The sequence below is a fragment of the Cladophialophora yegresii genome (genome assembly GCF_000585515.1).
Source record: "Cladophialophora yegresii CBS 114405 chromosome Unknown aczIN-supercont1.4, whole genome shotgun sequence".
Taxonomy (NCBI): domain Eukaryota; kingdom Fungi; phylum Ascomycota; class Eurotiomycetes; order Chaetothyriales; family Herpotrichiellaceae; genus Cladophialophora; species Cladophialophora yegresii.
Genome location: NW_006913048.1, coordinates 3057277 through 3078163, shown reverse-complemented (window position 1 = coordinate 3078163; position 20887 = coordinate 3057277). Strand labels below are relative to the sequence as shown.

Below are 20887 nucleotides of genomic sequence, written 5' to 3'. Positions count from 1 at the left end.
TGGCTCAGGGTTCTACCGCAATTTTCTGGCAGGATCCTGATGGCAGTTGGTATTCCGATAAGATCCGCCCACGGGCCGCCACGATGACAACTGAAACTTTAGGCACGCGACCTTGTGCGACCCGTACCGCATTGTTCTGGGCGTATAGTGACTGACGGGAGCCCGAATGGAAAACCCCACTGGCTTTAACTTCGGCCACCATGAAACTCGTAGCTGCGCCGAGGCAATGAACCTTGTGGCATGGGATAAAGCCCTGGCTGCATGTGATATTCTTCCGGCGGCGTGAGCATCCGTTGTTGCTGGACATCCGATCGGACGGGGTCCTGCTTGGTGGGAGGACTTGGAAGCTGGCTTAGAACTGGTCCATCGTATGCATACTGATTTGAGCCTGACCCATACCCAGTATTAGGGCCCACCAAGCCGGGGCTCGTATTGGCCATATTGGAATACTGCGAAGCACCAAACTCCATCTGTCGGCTTTTCAGTCGGGAAAAGAGCACGGCCGATTCTTGTTCGAACCTTTCTTGCATTTCCGGCATTGCCCAGCGGTGCCGTGCGAAGTCCAGTATCTCGATAATCTTCCGAAGGAAAATTGTTGCTCGCTGCCCATTATCGAGGGGCAGATTGTTGGCCAGCGGCGAGCCTTCTCGGACAGCGTGGGTGGTCTTGATGAGCCGGTCAAAGTCAGACCATATCACTTCCACAAACTTCTGCCCGACGTATTTCGCCCGACAGATGTCGGCATAGGTGAGATAGGCATGCCAACTGACATCCTGGGCAATAGGCTGTAGGAGGTCGGCATACTGAGCCGAATATTCAAATACCAGTTCTTTGTTCAGGTCAGTCATGCTGCTTGTAGGGACTCGTGGGTTTGGCGAAACAACCAAAATGTGGGAATACAGTCGTTCAAGGTTAAACAACATAAGATGACGCTGCGACAGCGTTGGTGGAATGGTGCTGTACCATGCATGAATATCATTGGAAACTGTGCTGGCATATGTGGCTGCCGTGGCTAGCGGCCATTGTGAACGGGACGACCATCTCGTCGTCTGATAGAACGCCGACTGGACTCGACGGATGTCGAACAGATAGAGGGATGGCTTCAGCAGTCGTTGAAAGACTTGGGACGGTGACGGATCTGCCACTGAAGCAGGCAGAGGTACCTCTGAGGCGGAATCGTCTGTGAACGAAAATGGCCGGTCAAGGGACATGCTGACCAGACGGTCGAATGCGTACGTGCAATGGAATATCCTCCGCCGTAGATCCAATGCGCTTTTGCTGATTTTGGTTTCCGGCGCTGGCTCGCAGTGGAGACCTAGATCAACGACGAGGCGGGCAGCCATTCCAACGAGATACCAGGAGTCGTAGTGCGCAGGATCCACCAACGAGTACTGAACTAGCAGCAACAGAGCTTGGACGCCAGCAATCGACCCTGGATGGAGCACATATCCCGCCAGGCCTCTAGCCGCCGACATATGTTGAAGAGCTGTACTGTCATTCTCGTCTCCCTTTCGCTGGGAGTTTGCTGCGTGGACAGTGGCCAGAATGAGCCGGACATACCACACGTCCAGCGGGGTCACCATTGACGACACAGTAGCAGACTCATTGTAGATCCGCGAGAGGCTGGCCATCAAGTCGGTTTCGGAGAAAAAGGGAAACAAGACAAATATGTTCTCGAGGTACTGATTGATCATAGGAGTGATGGCATAGCGCGGTGGTAGTCCTCGCACTTCGAGCGGAGGTAGCTCGTCTCTTGCGGCCGCTGAGAGGAGGAGTTTCGCAAACGACATGGTCGAGGTGAATCCGTGAAAGTCGCGTGATGTCGCATTGACGGTCAGAAACCCAAAGTCGCTCACCAGTTCATCGACGTCGGATGCTTCCTTTCGACGAGTTCCACTTATCTTTCTCCTTTGTTGTGGTCGGCCTGCGGCTGGGGCTCCCGATGTCGCTTGGTGGCCAGCGGCTTCGACTCGAGCCATGTCGATCTTTTTCTGCAGCCTCTGAGCAGCAGCTTCGAGAGCGGCGACATAGCTACGTTCCTTTCCCCGGGCGAATTCATCGTTGGCGCTCGTGCAGCTTGTCGATTTGCCAGACCTCTCACAGGCTGAGCAAGCCGGCAGCTTCCCATCACATTTGATTTTGGCAGACCGGCAGCGGGCGCATGCGGCAACGGGCCTCGAAACCCTCAATGAAGGGTTTAAGAGTGCCTCGACAGGCTCGGGCTTCGTCATGATTGAAGGATAGATCACATGCAGGTTTCAATACATTTCCATGCAGTCGATTTCGCAATGCTACGTACTGTGTCAAGCGGACAGTGTTGGCTCACCACGCAGATAACGTGCTTATCCGCACCAGCCTGTGCCGATGTGTGAGAGGGCCACAATTCCCTCAGCCGGTAGGGGCGGTTCAGCGATTGATATGAACACAGCTGATAGCTCGCGGCTGATCCAGTCTTGGGCTAATGCCGCGAGATTGTGTTGATGAAATCTTCTCTGGGTGACGGTTAGGAGGTGGTGGAGGGGTCCATGGATAATTGACAGCGTCTGACCTAGGCACGCCTAGGCTATTCCTTCCGATGTTGTCGGAGGATGAGCAGCTGCCGAGTGCGATGGCGCCTTTGTGCCCAGCTTGATACGCGTATCCAGCAGGATAATCCCTGAACGCCTGCAAGCCATTTAACTAGGCCCCGAAGCCACTCCCCTAGCGATTTCTTATAGGCAGGACCTTCACCCTGCAGCTGGCAAATAGGCATTAGTTGGAGCCCATTTGTGTTCAGCTTTGTGTTTCAGCCCTGTATTCGCGCACTCTTTTGAGCTGCGCAGGGGCAAATACTTCTTCCAACATGGGCTTCCTAATTCTCTGCAGGCCGCTGTCGATCATGACAGGGCGCCACTGATCCCCCGACCCTTCTAGCAGCCAAATGCTCCCAATTTCTCAATGCTGACAGGCGCGACACTCTCTGGCTAGGCCAAAAAGCTTCAAATTTGTGCGCTGCGGCACAACCCAATGAGGTCTTGCCTCAAACAGCCGCCGTACGACCACTGATCACCACTACATCCCCTCCTCAGGCTTTATAACAGCCCACGGACGCACGATGAGAGATGGAAATCCGGCTAGGGGGCTCAAGGTGCACTTCTCGACGACCTGAGCATTTTAGACTCAATCATCTGGCGCTGCCTCTGCGTACAGATGGCAGACAACGAAAATGCGACTATGGCTGACTCGCCAGAAACGGCCAGAACTCGTGACAAGGTCCACCATACGGTGACCGCCTGTGTGCGGTGCAGACAGGTGAGCATGTGTCTATGTGGTCGGGCGAGTATCGTGACTGACGTCGGGCAGAGAAAGACGAGATGCGACGCCACCCTACCCCGGTGTGAGCCATGTGAGAGGAGCAATGCCTACTGCGAATACTACGACTCGGCCAAGAACAGGACCATACCACGGACATACATCACCTCATTGCAAGACACCGTGCGCAGACTAAATGAAGAACTGAAAGCCCTGGAAAAGGACGAGGAGCATGAGCCGGACCATGAGGCAATGGCGCGGGGTGCTGGTCTGGTCAAGTTCAGTGAGAACGATGAAAGTCGCTTCTTGGGTCCCTCCAGTGGCATCGCCATTACACGCTTTGTCATGGAGTTCGCAAAGCAGAACTCGTCGCGAAGGACTATCAAGGACGTTGTACCCCACCATGCCGCCCAGGAGATCAAGGACAAGTTTGGTGCCGAAAGCGACAAACCCACATCCAAGGTTTATCCATTGATCAGCTCAGTTGCGGCCCCAGATCTCCCCAACCGTGAACTGATGGATCGTCTTGTCGAGATCTACATGGCGAAGGCTCAATATATGCTGCCCCTCCTCCATGAACCGACGTTTCTAAGAGAGCTCGAGGCGGTCTACGACGGGTCCGAAGATCCCACTCTCAACTTCCAGGTGCGGCTCGTGATTGCCATAAGCATGCAGAAACTGGATAAGCAATACGCCGGATTGGCTGACAGCTACTATCTGGCGGCTCTACCTTTCCTGACTGGCGCAGTCCAGAAAATGGATCTCTCGACATTGCAATGCTTTGCCCTCATCGCTCAATATTCCTTGCTCACACCAACACGAACAGCGGCCTACTGGGTTGTCGGTATCGCCGCAAAGCTGTGTCAGGACCTCGGCTTGTGCGAAGAAGAGACCATCCATCGACCGCCGTCCGGCGCCCGACCCAACGCCCTTGAAGTTGACATGCGCCGACGGCTATTCTGGATCATTACATCAATGGAATACGGCCTCGCACATAGTTTGGGACGACCGAGCGCATTTGGAGTCACTGTCGACAACATCAATGTCAACTTTTTCGAGCTCTGCGACGACCGATATATTAGCGCCGACGGTCTTCTGCCTGGTCATCACCCAATCATGAAGAAGTGTATATCGATACATTTCTTCAGGATGCGACTGCTCCAGGCCGAGATCAGGCGAACGTTGTACCTCAAGAAGAGAGACACTCCCTCGCATGATCAAGACCCTTGGTTCCACCAAATCTTGACCAAGATCGACAATTGGGTTCGAGACTGTCCCAAGAATGATGAGGGTTCCGGACTCAGTGAAAGCTGGTTTATTGGACGCAAGAATACAATGATTGTCTTTCTATATCGTCCTTCACCTCAAATCCCGAACCCGTCGCTTTTTGCAGCACAACAGTGTTACTCGGCAGCAATCTTCAACATCCAACTCCAAAAACGCCAGGTAGAAGCCCATTTGATTGATATCACCTGGATTTTCACTCAGGCTATCTTTATGGCTCTCAACACCGTACTATGGTGCATCTCTTACCCGGATATCCGCCAACAGCATCCCTTGGAGGAAGTTCAACTACATATTCAGGACGCGCTGAAAGCGATCGATCTTTGTGCGGACCGGTGGCCAGGTGTTCGTTCTGCTCAACAGCTCTATGACAACCTCGTGCTGGGCTGTCTCAAAGCTTATGAGGCCGACAACAAGGAATCTCCGGCCTCGCAATCCGATTACCCTTCCTCAGCAACTCATGACCTGAGTTCCTCTGCTGCTTCTCAGTTCGCCACGAGTCCGGCTAGTACGACGAATACATCCTACTTCGGCGCTCAGTCTCCTCAGTCAATTCACAGCATCCATGGTGCGTCAAATAGCCACAACCACAAGAGCGCAGCGGCCGGGCACATCAACCATACCACACAGCAACACCATTATCAACCCCAGTCTCAGCCAGAGATGCTTCCAACCTCGACCCAACCCTTTGCGGCGCCGCAGCACTATATTCCAACCACTACCGCTATTTCACTTCCTCGGCTCGATGCCACCTCAATCCACTATAGCCTGCCAGGTTTTGATCCGCATGCTTTTCCGACCACAACTTCAGCTGGAACCGCCTCGTGGTCGACTGCACCCCTCATACCTGGAGTGATCCCTGGCATCACGGGCTCCCCTAATTTGAACTATGACGAACTGCCCTACCTCGCTTCTTTCGGACACGAATATAGTCGCTATATGGGGCAGTCCTTCCCTCCACCCGGGCGTCGTAGCAACAGTACTGTGTCCGGACCTCCAGGCACACATCCTGGCCCAGCGATTGCGGGAGAAAGTCCCTATGCCATGCAATCGCTGAGCTCCCAACAGCAGATGGAGCTCATGGCCATGCTACAGAGTGCACAGAGTGCCGGACAGTTACCAGACGTTAGCAGGCTTACCAGCGATGCCACTACCTTTTACACCGCGCAACTACCGTGAAAGGCCCCTGGAACCAGCATCAGGACCGATGTCTACGCCCGGGGAAATTAGCAGGACCATAACGCTTCTGGACCTGCATTGGGACGATGGGAAGACGGGCCTTGATCAGAAGCACCTTGCCCGTCTTTGCCCCAGAGGGCATTGAAGCCTCTGGATAGCGCAGGAGAAATATGGTCCCGATTGCGCATTCGAGGAGTTGCCGATTCGACAAACGTCCCTCTCGATGGTACTCCTATGAATGCAATGAATGCATCTGGAGCCACCAAAAAGCTGGAGCCCGAGACTTCGGCCATCGCCCCTTGCACGGGCTTGGCACTCGGTAAATCACGAGCCACGAGGTAGACTTATCTCGAAGCCGTTCTCTGACACCAGCCACAGCCTGCGGATATTGGCACAAATAGCCGCGGTATGCCTCGTAATGGTGGGCTAAACTAGCAATCTGGGGTTGTCCCCGCCTTGGGACGTACTCGCAGGATCCAATTTTGGCTGCCTGGCTTAGCCTTACAATATAGTGCCTGGTGGTCGATCCAGAGAGCCAGTGAAGCCGCGGTGCAGCCCCCAGCACGAAGTATGCATAGTCTACGAACAGTAAAACACTCATCCTGTACCAGTACACGTCACTGGACGCAGCAATCAGGTAGGTGCAGTGCGAATTGGATCACGCTTCCTGCACGGCTGGCGTTTCCAGGTTGGGCAAGACGGTTCCTGCGGATTCGAGCCCCTGCTACGAGGCTAGGTAGCTGCTGGGCACCACAGCACACGTTACAAAGATTTTAACGCATAACATCTCCAAGCACGGGGATATGGAGGACTCCGCGAATAGGAGACGTAGTCTGCTGGGTTTGGCTCCAGAGTATGGCGTGGAATGACCCCCTCAATTCGTCTCGGAATATTTTCGCCCCAACGACACCAGTTACTGGAAAGTTTTCGTTATGCACCGGGCCAGAGAAACAACACCGCCAGGCGCGTTAGACCGAGTCTCTCGAGACGGGCATACCGTGCCGTGGATTGATGATTGGACTGGGCCTGTACAATACCGTACTCCAGGCGCAGGACTTTGCGTGCGAGTCTGGGACCGATGCATGGTGAGGTGAAGATCGCGAGTCGATGGTGTGAGTTGAGGCATCCTCTGTGTGGCGTCATATGCCTGTATAGCCACGATTGCCCCACTTCGCGCTCCTCACACCGCTTTAGCCTCAGCCACGACTTGCCTTTCATTGCCTTTCTTGTGGCTTGCTCTCTCCGACGTACCTATGACTGGCTCTAACGGCGGTGCGTCAGAGGCAGAATCTTTTTCGCTCTTCATCTCCTCCTCCATTGTGTCACTTCCGCTAAGTCCTAAAAAGCACGTCTGGTATGACTGTGACCACTATCGGGGGACGTCGTACCGGTTGTGCAAAAGAACAATCCACCACGTGGCACAAAATGTGGCTAATGGGGACTGTTTGTTAGTGGAGCTTGTGATTGGGCAGCACAATCCAAAAGTCCCACTAACTCGAGTAGCGTCGACGGATCTTGGCGTCGACCCCTGCATTCTGCGTCATCGGGTTTGGCTTCGGCTTCGACCGAGCGTTCCGAGGCTGTGCACAAATGTGCTAGAGTCTTTTGCTCTCTTTCAACAACAAAAGAGACGCCGCCGCAGCAGGGCGCCGCCTCCCTTCGTGCATTCCAATTGCTGCAGGAGCTGCAGGAACATGCCTATGCTGTCCTGCTGGCTCAGACTAATGCTAGATCTGGACAGGTAAGTATAGCATGGCGTTGGCCTCGCATGCCCTCAGTCCGCATCCCAGGACGTGGGAGAACATTTCATATCGAGTCACCTGCTTTTCGATGAACACGTCCCTTTCTATTCATCAATTATATTTGCAAGTCCCCTCTGGCAGGTCATTTGCAATCACAGGTACGAAGCGACGGTCCTTTAATTCTTGTCTTCTCGGTCGTTCGTTCAATCACTTGGAAGCTGTGCTTTTCTTTGATCCTCTTTCACTACGCGCTGAATTGGATCTTCTTTCACTGATTTCGTCTGGTTACGAAATCTGCCTGGCTGGGCACCGCCGTTGCAAATGCACCAACCCGGCTTCCCGCTGGCCTGGGAGGGAGAGCGCCAACTTCGACTTCCGCAGTTGGGGCATTCGGCGCAAGCAATCCGAGATGCCAATCAACGAGGAGTTACTTTCAACAACACAGTTGCCCTCCAGCCGGATGCTTCATTCCCGCTTCAGCAGTCAGCTCTCCCGCCCTCCTCCCGTCAAGTACCCAAGCTCGATCCCTTTGGCAATAATTCACAAGCCTTCGGTGCTCAGAGCCACGCCTGGGATACTGCTTTCAGGAGTATTCTTTCTCACCCGGATATTGCAATTCACCGAGACGGCGTCTGCAGCTACCTTCGCATCCCAACTGGGCTGTGGAACGAGCTCTACAACCCTCAGGTGTCCGAACACGTCCACCACCTGCTTACCGAATGCCTTGCCCGGAATTATGGCACGCTCCCTGATGACCTCAGGATCGTGATCAACGAGCTTAGAGATCTTCCCGAGTTTCCACACTTGCAGGCTCACCTTGTCCACGTAACCATGTCGGCTGTGCCGGAGCAGGATCACCCCCAGACACAGTCAGTGCCCTCCGGGCAGGATTTAAGACCGACGATCAATCACAGTGGTGGTTCAGACTTCGACAGGTCTGGGGAGACAAGTCCGGGTGTCGTGATATCCAGTCCCAGAACTGCACAAAGCGGTCAAACAGCAGTCACCACGCCCCTTTCCATGGGAAATGCGCGAAGCACCCCACAGACTCCATTTCAGCGGACTAAAGGAAGAGCACCAAGGGGAAAAAGGTACAAATGCCCGTACACCAACTGCAAGCACGAGCCCTTTCGGAATGCTGGGAACTTCAACAATCATATGCGCAGTTGCCATGCCGAATCGCCATACCGCAATCAACATCCTTCAGACTTCCTGGTCGCAGACCTGTCTCCACAACATAGTATTCAAGGGGATACAATGTCCTCGGCAGTCACAAACTCCAGCGGTTCACCCTTGAGCCACCGTAGACCGTCACGGGAGTTTGGTAACGGAGAGGCTTTGGACATTGGTGACAGGAATACGCTCGAAGGTGTGGGACACAATGCAGTCTATCCTGCCAGTCATGCTGGACTTGAAGCTAGTGTGACGCGAGGAGATCCGAATCATGCTGATCCTCAAGAAGCCCAAGTCACCAGCGGGCTGGTGAACAGCTCGCTTCTCGAGGGTTTCACGTTCATTCCAAACAGCCGCCAACACCAGCCAGGGACAATTTGGGACAATGCTGCCGACGACACAAATCGCCCGTCACCTACCCAAGCAGGCCCGGTAGGATTTCACGACTTCCAAATGATGGAGAGAAGCAGGTGTGGTGACAGATACTTGGAATAGTATGAGTCGAGTGGTCTCGAGCAGTTCCCAGCGCGACTGGGTGCATCGAGAAACATATCCCTCCTGATTAGAAGGGACAATTCATTACTGTACCGAGCCGTTTTCTCCCACATCCTCTGTCACTCTTCGATACGATGTCGACGGCACCGTACTCCGTGATAGGTGCGGGGAACGTATTTACGGCTTGGTCTGGAAGCACCGGGAATGTGGCAAAACAGAGGTTCGAGGTACCGGCAGCGCGACGCCATGAAAAGAGTCGGAAAATGTAATCCCTTCTCACTGAAAGAAATGTTCCTGATTTGACAACATATTTGACGGGAAACGCTAAAACAGACCGGCTAGAAGTATTTTCTAGTAAGGCAAGATCTTGTGATATCTTGCATGATCCCCAAGAACGATCCCCAGGCACGGACGTGCATGGGTCAGGGGTTGTGCTTGACGAGCAAGGAAGAACTTGACCTCGAGAGTTTGCAGGTGCAGAGAGGCGCGAGTCTGCAGTGCTCCCCCATACCTCGTACCGCTGCCGGAAAGAGCAATGCGGAATCTTCGGGGCTGGCAGACCTGCATCAAACACGAGCTGCTGTGCTGGCAATGGCAGTGGATCCAGAGCGTGCCTGGTGCCTGGGGTGGACGTGAGCACCAGTCGGATTTAAACGCCCGACAGTTGCACGTCAATGTTTCGTTCAACACAATAAGCTACGAAATGCGGAGTACGGTAGCTTTGACGATTACCCAGGTTCTGTCAAGCACCGAATGTCCCTTCTCTGTGAATCTCATCTCCCACATTATTACCTGTGGTGTGAAGTGGCATGGTCCCGAGCGTTGGGTGTTGTGGCTGTTGTGGCAGACTCCTGCAGTGCGCCACGACGAAGCCATGATCGGCGCCAAATATAGATTCGACTTCCACTGCTGCATGCCCAGGGTCCTGCAACTGCTCGAATACTTAACGGCAAAAGTCAATCTGCTTTGGTGGCTGGGTTTGCATGCACAAGTGACGTATTGCCAACTCAGCATGGTGACCGTGGTAAGAGTACACATTAATGGTTTGACTCATGTACACAGTACAAGACCTTGCCATGGTACATACTCCGGACACGTATGACGAAGAAGAAGCACATCTGTGGCGGTCGCGCAGGTGGCTGGATCCATACATACTCTGTCACAGTCTTTTCTCTTCGCTTGTCAGCAGTAAGAATCCGCGCAAGGTGGGGGAAGGCACATCGCGCTTCGAATGCTCGATTCATGGCCATTGATAATGGAGCAGCTTCGTCCAGTCGAGTGGAGACCGGATCGCGGTGGTAGATATGACCGACGGTTAGTTGCTGCGCGGGCGAATGAGGACTCCTCGAGAACAGACTCACATTCAAAGAGGCGAGCTTGTGCGCTCGTGGGGTGTATCCCTGGTGTCGGTGCTTGCTCGCGAAATCGAGCACGTCTTAACCCAAGCGCACTCCACGATGTGCAAGATGCTGGTGGGAATCCAGCGACAGCCGAACGAAGAGCGGAACGTTCTGTACGCACTGCGATGCTGCGTACACAAGCAAAGTGGTCCAGGACGTGGTTGAGGGCGAGAAACGCACGGAAGTCCAGCAAATCAGAACACAGTACGAGCGATTCTCCGCCGCAGTGGGACTGTGGTCCCTTGGGCGAGCCTGTCGTTCGTCACAGGCCATCTCCAAATGCTCCAGGCATGCCCAAACAGACGTTTTAGCTCCCCAGCGCCTCCACTCCGCAGCCGTTCCTTAACCCAAATGAGCCGAAACATCGCAACTTGCGAAGCTGTCGAACTTCTGCTCACTTGCTTCCCCGTCTTGCTCTTACCATCTGCTATCATCAAAGCAACAATAATGATGGCAGCCGGTCTGCCTTGTCTGTCCAAACTCCAGTTAGCGTCTACACATCAGTCTCCTCGCCCATCGTCTTTACCGTGCCATGCCCTGCACACCTTCATAAGCCCGTGGCGCGCCCTGTCTTCTGTTCGCCCTTTCCCTCAGCCCATTTTATCTTCGGTGTGAGAGCCTCTTTTTCAGACGCAAGCTCCATTTGATTCAGCCTTTTCTTACTACTGTCTGTGAAATTCATTGCTTCCTTGTTCTCGCCTTGAACCACGGGTATCGTATCCGTGCCCGCTTGTGCGAACCTCGCGCCCCGACCAGCAAGGCCAGCTTTCTTCGAATCGACTTCACCTTCCGCCTGATTGCGACCTGGCCTAGCTTTTCACCATGGCTTTCGTTTTTCAACCGCCGGTCACGCCCAACCACCCAAGGCAGTCGAACAGTGCCCAGGGCCATGGGCCTCAACGACCACACCTCGCCATCCCTATCGCAGACCACGACCACCTCGATGCGTCGCTGACCGACCTCATCTCGACAAAACTCGAGGAAATGTTCGCCCACACATGTTTCCACCACTATTCTGGAATGATCCAAGATATGTTCGAAGCCGACCACCAGCATTGGGTCATACTACGGTTCCTTCGGCTGCAGTCCGAGTGCGCCCTCTTCCGAAGGAACCATACAAGTATCTACTACAACCCTCCACCGGATCTGTTCGCGTTGGTCGCGCAGATCCGGGAGGACAAGAGTTGGCAAGCCAAGAGGCTGGAGGTGCTTACATTGGTGAGCAATGTTCGACGCATGTCAGGATCTTCTTGGCCCGATTCTCGAGGTTCGGGGCTCAGTCCATACCACGCCACCCATCTTACACCTGCCACTGGTTCTGTGCCCTCAGCATCGAGAGAAGGCCAGACCTTGGTTCCCCCGGGCATTCAATATGGTCGCATTGGATCCGGATATCAATCCTCGAACCAGGGCGTCGGCTCCTCCGTTGCCGCAGGGAGTCCTACTCCCACTGAAGGCCACGCCTCTGTGGGCAACGCGGGCCGTACAGCTCCAAAGGGCCACCTCTTCTATTGCCCTTCCAAGAACTGCCGCAGAAGCTATGGTGGCCAGGGTTACACACGTCAAGGACATTATGACAACCACATGAGGATGCACCACGCCGAATGGCCAACTCATGATCCTTCAACTTCATTGCGCGAGATACCTAGTCACGAACATCCTGTGGCGAACAATTCGCATGAGCATACGGGCTCTCGAACAGCAGCGGAAGTGATATGGCCTACAACACCCCAGCCGCAGCCGCAGCCGCTATTTACAGCTTCGACGCCGCACACGCCTCTCCATCCTGTTGTTGAGCCAGGAAATGGGCGTCCCTCAACTCCCAACCCAGATACCGTGCTTCCGGACATACTAGCATTCGGCACCGAAACCGAAATAACCCGTTATCCGCACAAGTCCTTCCCATCCCTATTTGCGACTGACACTGTTGGCTCGTCTCAGACGGACTGGGATTTCGGAAATTACTTCCCACCACTGAGTCAGACCTTCTCGAATTCGAATCAGTCATTCCAATCTACAGATTCTTACATGCAAGACCAATGACCATTGGCTATACCTTAGCCTCTTCAGATATCCCTCTTATTCAACCCGGGGAATGCGGCTAGCGTGCCGCTCGTTCCCAACTCCTTACCGGTTCCCAAACCCTTCCGACGTCAGGGCTCGGGGTAGCGACTGGGGTGCCACGCCGGCATTCGACGTACGCAATATTCATGATACCCTCCGTTACCAGCACGGATACGAAACGTTCTTCTGCATTCGTGCGGCATCACGGACCCAGGGAAGATCTGATGAAATGATATATGAGTTGATGAGATGATGTAGATAGATGTGCATGGTTGATGAGAGAATGTTCCTTTTTCTGGTTCAAGTCCAATTTGACTTGCCTGGTTTGCCCTTCTAGACGGGTGTCCGGGGGCTCTCACGAGCCATACTCAGTGTTCTTTGGTCATGCCGCGGTGACAGCGGCGTGGTTTGAAGCCGCTCGGCTGTGGTAGCGTTGAACCACGGCTTGTTCAGATGACTAGGCCAAAAGCTTGCACTTGGGCGTTTACATGTTTGGAGAGATACCCATGTACGAATAGACCTAATTACGATGAATGTTAGGTGTTGACGCTCGACATTCACGTGACCCATCATAATCATGCCGAGGCCCGCCGGCACCGGCACTGGGGGTGCGGGGAAGTCAGCCAGCTTGCTGGGGGTGCCGTGTTGCTGGTGGCACTAGTAAAGTAATCAGTGTCTACCACGTCGAGCATCAGGTATATCAATCACGAGTCCAACTCTTTTGACAGTAGCAGCGACGATAGTTATACGCCCTGCAATCGTAACCATGTCCTTCCAGCAAAACGCCTACGTCCTGGGCGTCGGCCTGACGCAATTCATCAAACCCCGCCAACTCCGCCCGTACCCGGAGCTGGGGTTCGAAGCCGGCACCAAAGCCCTGCTGGACGCGCACATCACGTACGACGATGTCCAAACCGGCGTGGCGTGCTACTGCTACGGCGACACGACCTCGGGGCAACGCATCTTCTACCAGTTCGGCATGACCAACATCCCCATCTACAACACCAACAATGCGTGCGCCACGGGGTCGACGGGCCTCCAGATGGCCCGGACGTTGGTGAAAGGCGGGATTGTGGATGTCGTCATGGTGATTGGGTTTGAGACGATGAAGCCGGGAAGCATCAAATCCATCTGGGACGACCGGCCGAGTCCCATGGGGTTGGGCACGCGGTTGATGGAGGAGACGCGCGGCAAGTACGACTCGCCGCGGAATGCGCAGTTCTTTGCCAATGCCGGCAGGGAGTACATGGAGAAGTATGTGGCATCTCTCTCTCTCTCTCTCTCTCTCTCTCTCTCTCTCTCTCTCTCTCTCTCTCCATGTGCCACACGCAACGCACCGGCTGACCAAGTCCTGCTGCCACCAGGTACGGCGCCACGGCGCGCGACTTTGCCGAGATCGCCCGCATCTCGCACGAACACTCGTCGCGCAACCCCTACGCGCAGTTCCGCGACGTCTACACGCTCGAACAGATCGAAAAGTCGCCCATGATCCACTACCCGCTCACGAAACTGCAATGTTCACCCACCTCGGACGGCGCGGGCGCCGCCGTCATCGTCTCTCAGCGGTTTTTGGATTCCCGGCCCGAACTCAAATCCCACGCCGTCCTCATGGCGGGCCAGTCGCTCATGACGGACTCGCCCGCCCTCTTCTCCCGGTCGGCCATGGACCTCGTGGGCTTCGACATGACGCGCCGGGCCGCGAAAGCGGCGCTGGCCGAGGCCGGCGTTGCAGCCACGGACGTCAAGGTGTGCGAAATGCACGACTGTTTCTCGGCCAACGAGTTGATCACGCTCGAGGGGCTCGGGTTCTGCGAGCCGGGCAAGGCGCACCTGATGGTGCGGAATGGCGACATCACGTACGGCGGCAAGGGACCCATCATCAACCCGTCGGGCGGGTTGATCTCGAAGGGTCACCCGCTGGGCGCGACGGGGCTGGCGCAGTGCGCGGAGCTCACGTGGCAGTTGAGAGGGTGGGCGAACAATGGTCGGTTGGTGAAAGACGTCGATGTCGCGCTGCAGCATAATTTGGGTCTGGGCGGGGCTGTCGTCATCACGGTGTATAAGCGCGGGGATGGGCGCAAGAATACGGATGTGGCCCTCGGTGATGCCGAGATCGCTGAACTGAGCGGTGTGGGGTATAATCCGGCGGTGGAGGCCAGGGGGGTCACCAAGGAGGATTTCGAGAAGATCAGGAGTAAGAGTGGGAGGAGCGATTATGCGTTGGGTGAGACGGCGGAGAAGATTCAGGCTAGATTGTGAACCTGACCGACGTAACAATCGATGTGGTTACCGTGGTGTAGTATACTGGGTGGTCCGCATGTTCAACGTGCATAAGGAACTCTGTGGGAGAAAACAAAAAACAGACCGCAGGATAAGAATGGTTTGGTCGCAAGTAACACCACGCTATGCATACTTCCAGCCTGGCTCTCATCGTTGCTGTACGTCCCTCGTCCGTTCTGAGGCTGGTGCTATGTATTTCATTTCCTTTCTTATGTCCACCAACTAGGGTGATCGGGTATGTCCTGCCCCAGTGCGTGTGCGGTCATCACACGACCGTCAAGTTCTGGTTCCTCGTCACAGCCAAGAACGTCAGACTCCAAAGCTGCCGGATGTCGCTTTCCGTCCCGGCACTCACGCCTGGTGGGGGAGGCAGAACACCCAGCGGCAGGGTCGTAAAGTTGCCGGTCCTGTTGTTGTACCTCCAGCTCCATACCTCACCCTGCAGCTGCGCCGAGTTGGCCTCGATGCTGTCCCAGAGAGTGTTGTACGCGAGTAAGACGTTGTTGTAGACGGAGGAGTCGCTGCACCATGCCGGTGTGGCACTTGCGGCACTGGTGGTATTCGTGCTGTCGCATCTCGCAAGCTGCCTCTCCAACCCCTTGGCCATCATGGACAGCTGGAACGACCAGATCACGCAGCCATGGTACGCGGCATTTGTGAAGTTGGCAATCAGCACGTCGGAGCCGGAGAGGGCCGGGTTGGCGACGATGATGCTTTGTGGGGTCATGAGACCGGCTGGGAACGAGCGGATCAAGCTGTTGGCTGTGGCGTTGATGAAGCGGGTCTCCTGCGCCGCCGCCTCGGGGGTCGAGGCAGAGGCATTGACGAAGAACAAGCGGAACCCAGTGTCGCTGTGTTGGACATTCACGGACGACAGGTTGTTGTACCCGTTGAGTGCAATCGCGTATGTCGTTATGTTGCCTGAAGAAGGGAGCGAGGATGCGTTTGCCGGCCCGTCGTAGAAGGTGGCGGTGTTAGCGAAGTTCTGGAGGCGGGAACGAGCAGTCGAGGCCGTGATGTTCGTCTCGAAGAACTGGAGCGCGTTTTCTTCCCAGATTTGCGCACGCCTGTCGGCTAAGGTACGCCAAGAAGAGGTACTGGTACTGTTTGGGAAGACGCCTGGAGTGCGTGCCAGTTGACCTATTGCCCTGAGAGCAGCTGGCACAAGGGCGGTGTTCACGTCGAATGGAATGCGTCCTCCGCCGAGACCATATGTCGAGTCTCGCCATTGTCCCACGATCTCGTCGGGCTTGAGATGGATGAGGTTGGCCGCTATCTGATTCTGGGCGAACGCAGCTGTGATGTTCATGATCTTCTGAGCATTGATGAGCGCGAGAGCCTGGTATGTCAGGTTGCGATTCTGAACGTCAATCGAGCCGGCGCTTCGGTTGAGGAGGGGTCCCACACGAGAAGGACTGGTGTTGAAGTATTGCGCCATCAGCACAGTGAGATAATAGTCGGTATCGATCATGGGATAGGTGAAGCCGGGTGACGTGCTGGTGATGTTGTTCTCCAAGTTAAGGTACGTCGCGTAGTCTCCGATCGTCTCCTCGTGGCATACAGACCCGTCGCTCCGGTTGAGTCGTTCAAGGACAGCTCCAATGACAGCTTCAGTGGCCGAACCGTTGCCTTGACTGAGCACCGGTTCAAGTAGCAGGGCGCTGATCATGCTGTCCCTACCAAAGTACGTGAGGAACCTCCATGCTCCAGCGAGCAGCTTCTCGGTGTAGGAGAGGAAAGAAAGAGAAGTGGTTTGGTCCGGTCGCTGGTCGATCAGATTCTGTGAGGCGGAATTCAGTACTTGGCTTGGTGGCAGCTGAGTCAACTGCGGGTAGTTGAAGCTGGCGGAAAAGGCGTAAAACCCGGCCCCGAAGCTTACGGTCTTGTTCCGCTGATTGATTGTAATGTTGGAGCCTGGGTTCTGATACGGCACCAAAGTGAAGCTCGTGGTGGTGACATTGTCAAGCCCTACAGCTCTGTCAGTGCCTGAGCGTCAGAGGACGACTTGGCGAAGTTTCGGAATTCTCAGCAGAGTGCTTGGTTATGGTGACTCACAAAGCCGTGAAATAGTCGCACCGGTTCCGTTTGATCTTGTAATATTCACAGCATCCTGAATTACTGGACGAAGAAGGCTCGGCCCTTCCGTGAAATCCCGTATGGTTCGTATACTTCCCAGAATCGGAACGGTCAAGGTAGCAGAGCTGTTGAATGCGAGCACCCCTTGGACTCCGACAAATGAGTTGTCCGAATTTGAGCTAGTCCTATATACCGGTCCTAGTGGGCTCCCAAGTGTGGAATTGACAAGCTCAATGGCAAGAGATCCATTTGGTCCGTTCTGGGGCTGGAAGAAGGTGCAGATCCCGCTGGCACCAGCAGGCCAAGCAACAATGAATCGAGGGCCGATGATGGTCAAGTTCGAGTCTGGCAATGGACTAGTGACGACAACCTGACTGTCACTGTTGCAATTGGAGTAGAAGTAATTGTCGTAAGGAGGATCGGTCAGATGCTGGGTCACAGCAGGGCAGGACCTCGAGTTCTGCGCCCAGCACTGCTGAAGCCCCAGAGCGAGAAACAAGACGAGAGAAGCCAGCATGGTGAGGTTGGCTCGGTTAGAGGTTTCCTTTTCGTGCCGGGCGGGAATGTTTGACATAGGAGAGGTGCGAAACTTACCTGTACAGCGGTTGGAGCAGGACTTTTAAGGAAGCCATTGCAACCACGAGTGGGCTCGGAGCACTCCGCCACGAGGCACGTTTCAACACGTGAAGCTGCCCTCGAGCTCACAATTTGGCTGACGGTCAGCAATGACATCAATGGAGGAACGATGGAAAATGCGGAGGTGTCGATCAAGCACCCATCATGGAATGACCACGCGAGCGATTCAGGGAAACAGCCGAAAGTTTGTCATGCTGTTCGATCGTCGCTTGCGGGACGGTGACCGCGAACCCATTCGAGCAGTCTGGCACCCTATTCGTACCCATGTACTGAGTACCTGTCGACATGAGCGAGCGGAGGAGCAACACCAGGCCGGAGGAAGTGGAAGAAGCGAGAAAGCGGAAAGGAATGCGCGAATAGAGCGGCGCGTGTTGCTAAGACCCACGAGGGTAATGTGCATCTAGCCATATTTATACTCCGACGAAACGCCAGCTACTGCGAAGTAGTATCACGCGCAGCGCTGTTCCTTATGTCGACATGGTCGATACATTGAATGTTCCTCAACAATCACATCGGAAGGGCGCTCGCAGACTGCTTCATCAGTGATGGAAGGCTCGCCACGGCCCATGAAAAGGACGCGTCAGGCCTGTGAGCCTTGCCGGTAAGCTGGGGAACGCTCCTCGGTGGCCATCTAGCTCATTCACCTCTTCAGCCGCAAGAAGTCACGATGCCCAGCACAACGCCCGGTGTGCTCGCATTGTGCACGGCTAGGTCAACACTGTACCTACGCCCCAGCGCCCAGCCAGAGCACTACGAGCCCAGCACATATTGAAGTGGGAGCTTCAGCTCCAGTGCAACCTCACCCATCGCTTCCCCAACCTGTTGACCAGAGCACGGTATGTCAAGATTGCGTGTCAACGGCTCCGAGCAGCTGTTGACCGCGTGATCCAGGTCGACAGACTAGCTATGCTCGAAGTACAGATGGCCGAATTGCGAAGATCCCTGCGGTAGGCTCGCCTTACAATCATGTCCACTCGAAAAACTGACAAGGATGAGAGATCGACCGTCTGATCCGAGCCTCCAACAGACTACGACGACCGCAAATTTTGCCCAAAGATTGGCGTCGACGTCCACTGGCACCCCGACGTCCCGTATTGTCGAGTTAAATGGCCATCTCCAGGACTCATCCCCAGGTACCGTGTATGCAACTATACCCCTTCACCTTGTTCAGACTCCGATGTTGACTTCTTCCGTGTGCAGCCTTCCACCTTGGGATATAGTGGAGAGGTACAGCCGGCTCTATCTTAGGCATTGCAATTACCAGCCACTTCCTTTGTTCTCCGAGAACTTGACGGCCACGCTCCGCTCGCGAGATCCGGAACTGTTGTTCGCGATGATGGCCATTGCATCGCGGTTCGAAGTCACCAGTACTGGGATACATGATACAGCCTGGATTCGTAAGTTTGAGGAATTTGCTGTGCCCGGCAGGGAGTTGATCATGCGGCGGATTGCCTGCGGACCCATTGAGCTTTCCACAATACAAGCTTTGTGTCTGATAAGCATGGCCGACTTCAACAGTACGGATATCTTCTACATCTCTGGCATGTCCCGCTGACGATCGCAGGTGGAAACACTCCACAAGCAAGCACCTACAGTACACTGGCGATGGATCTGGCGTCATCCTCTGGGCTGTCTTCTGATAGCCGAAGGCTGAAGCCTGACTCAGGCCATGAGGCTCAAGAGCGATTAAGATGCTACTGGAGTATAGTGCTTCTGAAGAACCTCCATGGAAGTCATGCTAGCTCTGTCGCATTCGTCCACGATGAAAAGACACCCGGCTTCCCAGAAAGCCCACGGCCGCCAGCGGGTCTTAGCTCTCTTATGACCGATGCGGCTCTTGAGCAACCAGAAACCACGAACAGCGCTTGCGGACCGTCTGATCTAGGCGTCGTTGCTTATGTTATCCAGTTGAGCGAGATCTGGCAGAAAACCGCCCGGTATGCGCATCGCCGAGGAAAGGTAAGTGGACTGCCACCCTGGTCCACACAGTCCGGCTATGCGCAGATAACTGCCGAGCTTATGGACTCTGAGACTCGCCTGCCTTACAAATATCGTTTCCGTCCGGCTAAATTTGCAGAGCAAGATCCTGCTCAGCTACAGGAACACCATGAATTTTGGGCCTCATGGATTCTTCTGCAAATGCTTTACCACACAGTTCTCTGCCTGCTTAACCATCCGCTCCTCTTGTCCCTACGCCTGAGAAACTTTAGGGTCACGATGGTCCCGGAGGTCTTCTTGCAGCACACAGCCGACCTCACCGCAACGCACACGGAGTGGATCGTCCACTTACTGGACGTGTGCGAGAGGAAAGCATTCGTATTGTACAACCCCTTCCTTGCACATTCTGCTGCGATCGCGGCAACAATCTACTTGCAGCAAAGCTACACTGAGAACTCCGCGGTCAGGTCGACAAAGCAGGAATGCTTCAGAAAGTGCGTTACGTTTATCAAACGCTTGGGCTTGTATTGGCCTTATATTGAGCAGCTGGTAAGTGTTGACTCGTTGGCTTGCATCTTGTGTCTCAATTGGCATTGCTAATGTCGCCTGAAGGCCCTCAAGATCGAGCAATTTGAGCAGGTGGTTTCAGCCTCATACCGTGAACCCACATCGCAGCAACTTCCCGACTCTAAGGTGTTCATTGACCTCGATTTGTTCTGGGAGATCATTGAGTCCCCTTTTGTCACCGAACTGCCTCGGACCACCAAACCTTACTTCGGCGCATCTTTAGCATCTCATCGTCAACCAATCCATTCTGAAGAGGTCCTGCGGTCACGTCTTCTACCTGAGCCAACACGGATTGGCTCGGACGTTAACCGCACGGACGACAATACCGACCCAGCACCTGCGATGCAACTACCAACGTTCGCAGCAGACCCTTCGAACCCCACACCGGACCTGCTACCGCCGGAGAACAGAGAAGCATCGATCCTGGCACAGAACTATTTTGCCCTTGGGGAAGACTTGGTCGGAAATCTGGATGAATGGTGGTTTTCCCGACAGTACGCTTGAGGGCAGTACCCAGGGATCCTTGGTCAACGCCTGCAGTCATGTGCCGGGACGCGTTCAACCAACCTTACGTTACGTTACAGGGCTGACAGTCCACCTGCGCAGGAACCTGTTCTAGGGTCAACGAAGTTTACCTGATAATGATGAGTGCGGACGTGTGTCATTGGTTGGGGCTACAGGCGGAGCACATTGCTTGGCGAAAATGGCCTCCGTTGCCGCATCCGCCTCCGTGTTACACCTGACCGTGGTGACAGCAGTACT

At 54.7% G+C, this 20887-nt stretch overlaps 7 protein-coding genes across 7 annotated transcripts; 5 read left to right on the top strand and 2 right to left on the bottom strand.

Annotated features, from left to right (window-relative positions):
• Positions 1 to 185: 185 nt before the first annotated feature.
• A1O7_06461 (uncharacterized protein) lies at positions 186 to 2231 on the bottom strand (the record flags this gene model as incomplete). Its single annotated transcript, XM_007760463.1, has 1 exon — positions 186 to 2231. One exon carries the CDS (start codon positions 2229 to 2231, stop codon positions 186 to 188), a length of 2046 nt encoding a protein of 681 aa, XP_007758653.1.
• A 982-nt stretch (positions 2232 to 3213) lies between these two features.
• A1O7_06460 (uncharacterized protein) lies at positions 3214 to 5754 on the top strand (the record flags this gene model as incomplete). Its single annotated transcript, XM_007760462.1, has 2 exons — positions 3214 to 3291; positions 3343 to 5754. The coding sequence occupies 2 exons, from the start codon at positions 3214 to 3216 to the stop codon at positions 5752 to 5754; spliced, it is 2490 nt and encodes an 829-aa protein (XP_007758652.1).
• A 2063-nt stretch (positions 5755 to 7817) lies between these two features.
• On the top strand, positions 7818 to 9164 carry A1O7_06459 (uncharacterized protein; the record flags this gene model as incomplete). Its single annotated transcript, XM_007760461.1, has 1 exon — positions 7818 to 9164. One exon carries the CDS (start codon positions 7818 to 7820, stop codon positions 9162 to 9164), a length of 1347 nt encoding a protein of 448 aa, XP_007758651.1.
• A 2222-nt stretch (positions 9165 to 11386) lies between these two features.
• Positions 11387 to 12607, top strand: A1O7_06458 (uncharacterized protein; the record flags this gene model as incomplete). Its single annotated transcript, XM_007760460.1, has 1 exon — positions 11387 to 12607. The coding sequence occupies one exon, from the start codon at positions 11387 to 11389 to the stop codon at positions 12605 to 12607; it is 1221 nt and encodes a 406-aa protein (XP_007758650.1).
• Positions 12608 to 13394: 787 nt separating this feature from the next.
• On the top strand, positions 13395 to 14887 carry A1O7_06457 (acetyl-CoA acyltransferase; the record flags this gene model as incomplete). Its single annotated transcript, XM_007760459.1, has 2 exons — positions 13395 to 13882; positions 13993 to 14887. 2 exons carry the CDS (start codon positions 13395 to 13397, stop codon positions 14885 to 14887), a joined length of 1383 nt encoding a protein of 460 aa, XP_007758649.1.
• Positions 14888 to 15173: 286 nt separating this feature from the next.
• A1O7_06456 (uncharacterized protein) lies at positions 15174 to 17501 on the bottom strand (the record flags this gene model as incomplete). The annotated part of the gene is made up of 2 exons (XM_007760458.1): positions 15174 to 16876; positions 16964 to 17501. The coding sequence occupies 2 exons, from the start codon at positions 17499 to 17501 to the stop codon at positions 15174 to 15176; spliced, it is 2241 nt and encodes a 746-aa protein (XP_007758648.1).
• Positions 17502 to 18956: 1455 nt separating this feature from the next.
• On the top strand, positions 18957 to 20629 carry A1O7_06455 (uncharacterized protein; the record flags this gene model as incomplete). The annotated part of the gene is made up of 3 exons (XM_007760457.1): positions 18957 to 19137; positions 19185 to 20107; positions 20171 to 20629. The coding sequence occupies 3 exons, from the start codon at positions 18957 to 18959 to the stop codon at positions 20627 to 20629; spliced, it is 1563 nt and encodes a 520-aa protein (XP_007758647.1).
• Positions 20630 to 20887: the final 258 nt, after the last annotated feature.